Source organism: Bison bison, unplaced genomic scaffold, assembly GCF_000754665.1.
Source record: "Bison bison bison isolate TAMUID 2011002044 unplaced genomic scaffold, Bison_UMD1.0 scf7180017864535, whole genome shotgun sequence".
NCBI lineage: Eukaryota > Metazoa > Chordata > Mammalia > Artiodactyla > Bovidae > Bison > Bison bison.
The window spans coordinates 2,798,598-2,809,488 of NW_011495084.1; the positions used below are offsets into that span (position 1 = coordinate 2,798,598).

At 36.9% G+C, this 10,891-nt stretch overlaps 1 protein-coding gene across 1 annotated transcript in view; it reads right to left on the bottom strand.

Moving 5' to 3' along the window:
- The window catches only part of PPFIA2 (protein tyrosine phosphatase, receptor type, f polypeptide (PTPRF), interacting protein (liprin), alpha 2), a 507,538-nt gene that overhangs the window by 393,379 nt on the left and 103,268 nt on the right, over positions 1–10,891 (bottom strand). Inside the window, exon 3 of the mRNA XM_010832020.1 lies at positions 7,749–7,802. Coding sequence (XP_010830322.1) covers positions 7,749–7,802 — 54 coding nt within the window. The remainder of the gene's footprint in view (positions 1–7,748; positions 7,803–10,891) is intronic.

A 10,891-nucleotide genomic window follows, 5' to 3' on the forward strand; every position in this document is an offset into this window, starting at 1 on the left:
CAAGATTTAGCAGCTAAATAGCAGACCACCCTTTATCCTCTTATTGCTAATTTTTAATGGGGCACTCTGTTTTTGAACTCTTTTTTTTTTTTTTCCCAGAGAGGTTCTTTTATTTATTTATTTTTTAATTTTTAAATTTTATTTTTTAACTTTACAATATTGTATTGGTTTTGCCATATATCAACATGACTCCGCCACAGGTATACACGTGTTCCCCATCCTGTACCCTCTCAACATCATGAATCTGCTAAAAATCCTTTTCGCCAGCCTCTTGTGACCTTGGCATGCATAACTGCACAATTTTCTGGTATTCCTTCCTTGTAATCATCTCTGTTTTTTCTTTTTTTCTTCCTCTTACCTTTACTTTTCCTCTGACCTCTAAATACTTTTCTTACTCAGGGCTTTATTCTGAATTCTCTTATCTTCTCTTTAAGAATACATTTTTTAAGTACTGATGAACCTATCTGCAAGGAAGCAATGATGATATAGATGTAGAGAACATACTTGTGGACACAGTAGGGGAAGGAGACGATTGGACTTGAGAAAGAAGTACACATATACACTACCATGTGGAAAACGGACAACTCTTGAGAAGGGGCTGGGCTACATAGCACAGGGAGCCCAGCCTGATACTCTGTGATGACCTAGAGGAGTGGGTCAGGGGGAGGGGAGGGAGGCTCGAGATGGAGGGGATAAATATATTATTATGACTGATTTGAATTGCTGTATGCTAGAAACCAAAACATCATTGTAAAGCAATTTTCCTCCAATAAAAAATAAATTTTAAAAAGATGAATTTTGGTTATTAGTTCAAAAAAAAAAAAGAATACATTTTTTGGAGAGATTTCATCAGCTCCAATATTTTGTCAACTATTTCACATGTTCTATTCTATTCAACTATTCTAACTTCTACATGTTCAAATCAGTGACTATAAATAATATCTGACCTTTAAATTCCAAAATCATTTATATATTCCCAACTCCGATACCTCAATTTAATGTATGAAAAACTGAACTCAGAATCCCCTCTCCAGAAATGCTCCACCCAGTAGGATTCTTGTCTCTATGTATGGTACATTTATTCACTAAATTGCCAAATTAGAAAGTTCAAAATCTGCCTGAATGTTTCATTCTCATTCAGCCTGAAGTTTTATTCTCCTCCCTCCAACCAACCACCTATCCCTGTGTTCATCAAGTCCTTAATAGCTCATGAATCAGTTTATTCCTCCCCATTCTCACTGTCACTTGATAGGCTCAAACTAAAAATTTAATGTTTTAACAAAATAAAATGTTGACTTTCCCCTGAGATAGTGCCTCAATTAGTTTTATAATGTACTGGGACAAGACCAAAAAAAAAGTCACCATGATGATTTGTATCATCTGTCCTTGGGATGACTGTAAGAGCCTCTTTCAATGGCTTTCTTGCTTCAGCTTTTCTCTAAATCTCTCTTCAGTAGAGCCAGAAAAATGTTTCTAAAGGACAGAGCTGATTAAGTGACTCTCCTATTTAAAGACTTTCACGGGTCCTCATGTTCTTTAGTACAGAGCTCAATGTTTTTCCATGGAATTGCTTCCTCTTGCCCTGAGTTATCTTTTACCTTCTATCTCATCACCACCTACCATCCTCCAGCTTATTTCATACGCTGCTGCTGCTGCTGCTAAGTCACTTCAGTCATGTCCGACTCTGTGCGACCCCATAGACGGCAGCCCACCAGGCTCCCCCGTCCCTGGGATTCTCCAGGCAAGAACACTGGAGTGGGTTGCCATTTCCTTCTCCAATGCATGAAAGTGAAAAGTGAAAGTGAAGTCGCTCAGTCGTGTCCCACTCTTCACGACCCCATGGACTGCAGCCTATCAGGCTTCTCTGTCCATGGGATTTGCCAGGAAAGAGTGGGGTTCCATTGTGCTAGCCACTCTATTTTTTAATTTTTCACTTACACATATAGTATTTCCTTATTTAAAATTCCATGCTTGACTTTTTTCAGTTGGAAAACTTCAACTCATTCTACAATTAGACTTTGTTTTCTTTTATTTGCCTTCTTTGATCCTCCAGCCACCTCTTACTCCCAACTTGGATTACATGATCGTCTTACTTACTTTCATTTCAACCTGTACTTACATTACATTGTAATTATTCTACCAACCTGTCTCTTTAACTATATTATAAGATGCTGAAAAAAGAAACTGTGAATTGCTTACCACAGTATTTCCAAAATCTAAGTAAACGTCTAGCACACAGCATACACTCAAATATACACTGAACCGCTTCCGGTGGCAGGGTCTGGGGAAGGGGCGGCAGGTGCCATGTCGGGCCACGAAGGTGGCAAGAAGAACCCCCCGAACCAGCCCATGAAGAAAGCCAAGGAGATGGACAAGGAAGATAAGGCATTCAAGCAGAAGCAGAAAGAGGAGCAGAAGAAACTTGAGGAGCTAAAAGCAAAGGCCATGGGGAAAGGCCCCCTGGCCACCGGTGGAATTAAGAAATCTGGCAAAAAGTAAGCTGTTCCTTGTGCCTGAGGCAATGATGACCCTTAGTTCCATTTCTATTTAAACACCTGGATTCCCTGCCATAATATCTGTTGCCACCTATAGCTAGAATGAAGTGTTGTCTTGGAACCTATTGTACATTTAAGAATAAACTTTTGTAAGAAAAAAAAATATACACTGAAATCTGACTAAACAAATAGGACATGAAAGTAAGTAATAAAGCAATAGAATGTTCAAGGTGAAAGAAATTAAATTAGATCACAATTCAAACTCACATTTTGCATTGCCTTATCTTTTGAAGCAAGTGATTAGAACATTGGTATTTTTTGAATAATCAAATTAAAATCAGTTTGGAAACTTTAAAATTTTAATGCTATTTACAATCTGAAAAATATATAACCTGATCTAAACAGCACCCTCAGGAAAATGAATTGGTTTTAAGTCCTGTGGCGTGTTTACTCAAATTGCTAAGAACCATCAGGAAGACCATTAAAAAGAGAACAGAAAGTACAAAAATATGGAATGTACAATTCTGCTTCCACAGTGGGAAAAAAATTAATACAGATGGAGAATGTTCAGGACAGTGTGCATATCAAGCTAAGGATACAGATTAGATGGATAGTCACTTATTCACCATACTCTAGAAATAAAGAGAAGCAGTAGTATTTGAATAAATGAAGCTTAGAAAAATTAAAACACTAAGTTGTGTAGGAAGCAAATGTATAGATCTTATTCTGCCAAGGTAACAAATAGAAAGAAACTAAGGGAGGAGCTGAATAGCCCCAGCAGCACTGCTGTTTAAGTCCTGGGTTAGGCAATGGCGTGGACTTAATTCAAACACTGGTCATAGCACTCTGAACTATCAGGACACTTTGACATTTGACCAGCGTGCTCAGAAATTTGTTTCACATAGTCTGTCTAGGGTTTCTCTCACATTATTCTTTATTAGATTTTGTCCATATTAACTCTTAAAAATAATCAGAAACAATAAGAAAGTGAATAGCTGGTTTATATCAGCATATAAATAGTAAGAACATTTCTTAAACCAAATGACAAAGAGAAACTCCTCTCATTGTGTACATTAGTCTGCTTAGCTCTGTATCACTAAACTTAACTTTTGTGGCCAAAGCTTAGCTACTAAATCTCCCCTGCAGACTTAGACGTACCGAGCTTTTGGGCCAAGGGGTGGCCAAAACCTCTGCCTCGTTGGCTCATGGGCTCAAAACAAGACAGAGATCTGTCATACTGCTGATTCTACATGGTCCTGCATAGCCTCAGCTCTCCAGATACAAGGTTCAGCTGGTGTAGCAGGTGAACCGTTTATGCTTTGTACCTGATTTTCAGCATCAAAATCCCCTTGGCCATCAGAAACCGAGTTGTTTAGACCTTACCCTGACCTTCCTATCGGCTGGCTTGAGGGCCTGACAATTTGATAATGTGAGACATTCCTGACATCTAACATTTCACAAGTTTTTCACTTTTAATATTTAAAATTTAAAACAATATGGTGAAATGGTGTATTTAAAAAGCACTATTTAATTTAATAATGACATTTTAATGACCTATTTGTCTTCCCTTTATTTTATATGGGTGTGTCACTCAGTCATGTCTGACTGGGAGGAGGAAATGGCAACCCACTCCAGTATTCTTGCCTGGAGAATCCCAGGGACGGAGGAGCCTGGTGGGCTGCTGTCCATGGGGTCGCACAGAGTTGGACACGACTGAAGCAACTCAGCAGCAGCAGCAGCAGCAGCACATCTGACTCTCTGCAACCCCATGTACTGTAGCCTGCCAGGCTCCTCTATCCATGGAAATCTCCAGGCAAGAATACTGGAGTGGGTTGCCATTCCCTTCTCCAGGGGATCTTCCTGACCGAGGGATTGAATTTGGGTCTCCTGCATTGCAGGCAGATTCTTTACCATCTGAGCTATAACAGAAGCCCCAAGAATCCAGGAGTGGGTAGTCATTCCCTTCTTCAGGGGATCTTCCCAACCCAGGGATCAAACCTGGCTCTCCATGTTGCAGGCAGATTTTTTACTGTTAAGAAGTTTCCCTATGTCTATATGTGAATATATGCAATGTGCTTACACTAGAGGTTAATCTGTGGTCTAATTTTTGTGAATGAAAAATATATGCAGAATATAAAATATCTGATACAATTTTTCAAAGATAATTTTAAGTTAACATAATAGGCAATATTTTTCTCAATGATAGAAGACATTTTGTCTAAGATAATTGTGTGGTTTAGAAAAATCTGTAAGTTCTATATGAAGCAACAATGGTTGTCCAGTTTATGAATTTAAAAACATACTTCCCAAAATTCTTTTCAGAAGAAAACCATTATAAAACATCTTGACTTGTTCCCTGAAAATAATGAATGAACCAGTCTCCTTTTCATTATTAGAATTACAACTGAGACTACTGAATTTTCAGAATACCTCCTTAACATTTAGAGTTAAAAATATCAATGCAAACTAAATTCCTAGAGTTACACAAATTTATTCTTACCAGATATGCAAATGTATAAACACATTTGCAAATTTGACAAAAATTTTTATATATGCTTTCTATATGAAAAAATGTAACATTCTCTTTTTAAATGCTTCAGAAATAATATTTATATCCATTCACAGAAAATTTTTCAAGCTTTAAATACACTCATACTTAAAGATGTATCTGGTATTTCTATTACACTGGTAAAGCTATTACTCCACAGCTATGCATTCCTGTGAGAGATCATTCATTCAACATTTTATATTACTCTGTTCAATGAGCAAAAATTATAAGACCTTGAATTTCTTACCAATGAAAATTTCAACACAGAATGGCTTTAGTAATACACGGTAAACATTTATTAAAAATACATAATTTTAGAAATGGATAATGAATAACAGTATTTAGAAAATCTATTATAAAGACCCTTTTTAAAGAAAGAAAAAAGTAATATGAAACTTCAAATGCACTTAGGTTATGTATAATTTAATCTGACTTTCAGTTTTCTACTCTGGGTGCAAAAACGGTATCTCAATTCAAAGTCTTAAATGACTGAAGCAACTGTAGACATTATTATCATTTCACCTTCATATCTGGACTACTTTTATAAGCTATATAGAATATTAAAAAGTGATTTTATTACATAGCTCTTGGTAATATGCTTTGGATATCTCTTTAACAGTGGGAAACAGTAAATATATGTACACTGTTAACACCCTAGATTGTCTAAGCTCTTAAATACAATGACATTTGTGTGATGAATTTCCACTCTACAAAATGTTATAAAATAAACACATCTTCATGGTAGGAGATGCCAAGAGAGAACCTCTGTCCTCATGATTTTATAAATTATGTCCAAAGAGAAGACAAACATGTAGTAGAAAACACAGACACATGTTCACTTCACTTTAGCGCTTAGAAATGAAGTTGGTTAAGTTTGCCTTCAGGTCATCAACTTTCCTTTCTGTGACCTTTTGGCTACAGTGGCTTCTTTTAATAACGAGGCTTTAATGCTGGCTCAATCTTCCATGTTTTGAAATTTGCCTTCTTGAAAGGATGTGATTAACTTATTTTAACATGAAAATAGCAAGTAAGAGTTTTATGGCCACATGTAGAAGAGAGGTCTTTTGTTTATTTTTGAACAGGAGACAAATCCTCTTAAAACCAACTTATCTCTAATTGCAGAATTCTTTCAGGAATCAGTGAACAGTGAGGGGAGGTATTTTAAAGGGAATGGACTTATTCTTCTAATAAAAGGGGAATGCTATACACAAACATAATGCAAAGCAGCAGGGTGGAATTGCATCACAGAAGCAGGGACCTCCACTACTTGCTATGCTGCTGCTGCTGCTGCTAAGTCGCTTCAGTCGTGTCCAGACTCTGTGCGACCCCATAGACGGCAGCCCACCAGGCTCCCCTGTCCCTGGGATTCTCCAGGCAAGAACACTGGAGTGGGTTGCCATTTCCTTCTCCAATGCATGAAAGTGAAAAGTGAAAGTGAAGTTGCTCAGTCGTGTCCGACTCTTTGAGACCCCATGGACTGCAGCCCACCAGGCTCCTCCGTCCATGGGATTTTCCAGGCAAGAGTACTGGAGTGGGATGCCATTGCCTTCTCCAGAAAATGAGCAGCGAAGTAAACAATCAAATTGGAGGTGGATAGGACTGGCCAAAAATCCTGTCATAATATACTTGCTGGGCTGACTTACATTTCATCTTTTCTTATGCTTCAGTATAATAGGTTCAGGGACTAAATTTAAGCAGCTATCTGAAGAAAATACATTTTTCTTTCTGCATAAATTCAGACAATGAAACTAAAAGGACAGGAATGGACTAAAATACGTTGTGTAGCCTACTTTAGGAGGAATCTGATAAACATTAGACAGCATCAGGAGATACATGAGAGTAAGACAGGAGAGAAAAAGCTACAATTAGCTTTCTTTAACACTTCAGTCATGTCTTAATTTAATTATGGACTTCAGGTAGATGCCTAGATGAAGTATAGCTGAAAATTGATAACACAGGATTGTGTTTCACATTAAACCTCACAGAGCTAAGAGAAAAGGAAGCAGTGATAAGAAAAAAAAAAATTATACATTGGCTATCTGTTGAAATACACTGAATTTTATCACTTGAGATAGTGCCATGAACTTGTTTGTGCCTGAAGCGTGAAATCACAGGAATGTTACTTTACTGAATGTTTTCTGAGATCAGACATCACAGAAAAGACTACACTGTTTCAATACCAGACTATTAATCTCTTGTTATTGTCTAAAAATAATACTCTTCTAAAATTTTCATGCATTTCCTGGGTAAAGTAGGAAAGAAATGATATCAAGAATCAACACTGTGAAAAAAATGGCCTGAAAAAAATTGTGTTTTTTTCCATCAGTAACAAGAAAGTATATTGCAACCAAAATCATACACTTATTTGAAACAATAAACTCTCAAGTTCCAAAATGTTGTAACTGATGTTGTAGCGCATTAGTAGGATGCAAAGTGTTTATACGTTCTGATGAAGCTTTCATTCTTATTTTTAGAGTCAATATAGGGATGAATTTTATGAATTATTAAAACTTTTTAAAAGACCATATGACACCTCGAAGCAAGTTCACATTTTTAAATTAGTTATTGCAATAGCTATAACGTTTGTAAAGAACCTATTTGAAAAAGTTACCTGTACAACCACTTGTATACAAGTAATCCTGATGATCTGGTATGTACATAATTCAATTTGTCAATAGTTAAATTTAATGAAGAATCTAACTTACCGGTGGATCAGCCCCCTTAGAACCAGTCAGCCCTCCTGTTAGGGATTCGATATCCTGAAAAGGGGAGAGGTGTTGATTGTAAAATGCTACTGAACAGCAAGGAGAATTTCCCAGTCCCACAGTGCACTATATTTTTTAGCTACAAAATGAGGGCACTCAACTACATTTTTGTTTTGTCTTGAGATAATTTTGCTTATGGTAAACCTATGCCAATTGTTGTTATCTAAAGATCTAGATATTTTCTGTACAATCTGTAAATAGAAAAAAAAATACAAACATTAATTATTCTTTAAATATGCAAAGAAAATGGCCCTAGGTTAGAAAGCAGATGTTTCATCCTCTAAGAAGCTGAAGTGAGGGTGGAACTGAATAAAGAAAATTGAATGAAATCGCAATTTATCACATTATTTGCAAGAATATTGAACCTATGGAAAAATGCTCAAACTACAAAAAAATCGAATTATCTACAGTTCACTCAATTACTATACATGTTCAGTCACTAAGTCGTGCCTGACTCTTTGTGACCCCAAGGACTACAGCTCACCAGGCTCCTCTGTCCATGTGATTTTTCCAGGCAAGAATACTGGAGTGGGTGGCCATTTCCTTCTCCAATTACTACATATAGAAGATGAAAATTTAAACAGATCTGGATAGATTAGCTATTCTTTCACAAGGACTGATTTCGAATCTTAAATTGGTAGACACAGTAGATCATGCCTAAGTAAAATTTACAATTGACAAAGATACCACAAATGAAGAAATGGGTGATGCTGTGACGGACTAGAAAGCAAGTGCCCTGTTTTAGGGACAACTGCAGCTCTTTCTTATCAGTTGTATGGCTTTGGTTCCAGGGTTACTAATCATGATCTTTTCAAAAGAAGCTAGAATTGTAGATTTTTAAGTAAAATCTCTAGGGATGTTAACGTTTGCAGCTTTTAATTTTTAAACCAGCCCCCTCTCCTCCCAAATAAAAAAAGAAAAAAGAAAACAAACAGTCTGCTCAGAGGTAGCAGAAAGAAGTTTAGGGTTACATAAGCAAATCGCACTTTTTGCTAAAATGTTTCTTTCTTGAGACCCTGGTCACTTCTTATCTGTTTGTCTCTAGTTGAACGCATAGGTTTGAGGAATCTGGGGAAGTAGTTGCAGCCAGAAATCAGAGATGAAAGAAAGGCAACTGAGTAAAGACAGAAGGCAAAGAAATTTAAATATCTATGATCAGAGAATCAGCCAAACACCTGGATGTCATTAAGAATGCTTCTAATTCTCACTGTCTTGAGAAAAATTAATCAACAAGAGAATTCTGAAGATGCATGGAAAAGGCATTGTTATTCAAGATTTTTAACATGCTGAATGAAAGCAAATTATGAATTCATGGCTTTAAAGAGAATACAGATGTATTCTTTTACTCTTCTAATTAAAAAACAATTTTTGAGCTTATATTCTACTTTGAGTGAAGTTGAGACAGTTTCCTACTTGCACAGAAACCCAAGTTAAACACAGCTTACCCATCACTTGATGCCAAGAAAGTTTTCAGTTGTGAACAAGAGAAGCATGTGTGAATGCATTTATCTTGTAAAATTAATAGATGAAATAAGCAAATCCCTTGAGAAACTCTGAAAATAGTTGAAAGGGAGTCAGTCTTTTAGATGGTTGTTGAATATTTCATCTGCCAAATATAACTTAAATCTTTTATAAATGTGTCTATTTTGTTTTTACATGTCTTCATAAACACATAACAAAAAGGGAGACACTAGAAAGTAAAAACATTAATTTTATAGATAATTTTAAAATTTGCTATTGCAATAATGCTATTTGATTAAAACATTCAAATCAAACTGATTTTTTTTAGGTTATGGAATTTAGATTTAATAGCTAATAAAATAATTACTACTTACTGAACATTTACTACATGCAGATACTCTTTAAATGCTTTGTATACATTATAAACAGTCTTATAAAATATCTCTCACCCTACTCTTGGCCTTTCTAGGGCTGTGGAAAGCTGACACAATGGTGACTGTTCATGCTGTATATGTAATGTACTCTTTCAGTCCCTTTGGACTCATTGTCTCCTCAGTCAAATCTACAGAAATGTGGAAAGCTAACCTGGCACCTGCCATGTGCTGCTCAGGGATGGCTTGCTGCTTAACGTCAGCATGACACAGCCTCTTTTATATGGATTGTTATCTGCTATTGCTGCTGCTGCTAAGTCACTTCAGTCATATCTGATTCTGTGCAACCCCATAGACAGCAGCCCACCAGGCTCCCCCATCCCTGGGATTCTCCAGGCAAGAACACTGGAGTGGGTTGCCATTTCCTTCTCCAATGCATGAAAGTGAAAAGTGAAAGTGAAGTCGCTCAGTCGTGTCCGACTCTTAGCGACCCCATGGACTGCAGCCCACCAGGCTCCTCTGTCCAAGGGATTTTCCAGGCAAGAGTACTGGAGTGCGGTGCCATCACCTTCTCTGGTTATCATCTACACAGAACCAAATAAACTAGGATTAATGAACTGCATGAATTATGTAATCAACTTTCTTAAAAGAAAATCCAGGTGATGAAAGTTTCACTTCCTTCTCCAAGGTGTCAAACACCTGAGTGAGGTTATTAGCCAGTATTTGACGCAAGCTATGTAGAGTCAGTCTCTTTTATATGGGAAAACCCTGCTCCTGAGATGGAAGGTTAGTAATTCAAGGCTGATCCATGAATCAGAAATCTTGGGAAGGCTGAACTGCAAGTGGGATGGAGCAATCAGTGTCAGAGCTCTGAACACAGTGAGACTTGAGGGCAGTCTTTGAGGGCAGGTTTAAAATAAATTCCACTTTGTGCTACACTGATGCTCTTGGGTGCCTATCTGCACCCCCTTCCCATGATCAAAAAATTGATATATTTTTTTCCCTTTGACACATAATTTGGTTTTTCATGCAAATCATTAAGATCAGATGTTGAAAATACTGCTTCTTCTGTGTGGAGATGGGAAAAAGGAATACTTTAGGACTAGAGATTTTCCTCAGGGCAATTGATGGATCCTTATTTTTATCCCTGAAGAGTAAAATCAGCCAATTACGTTTAAGGAGAAGATGATAAGGTAATCTGGGTATTAAATATGCTAAAATGAAGAAAATAAAGTTTTAAACAGTCAACTG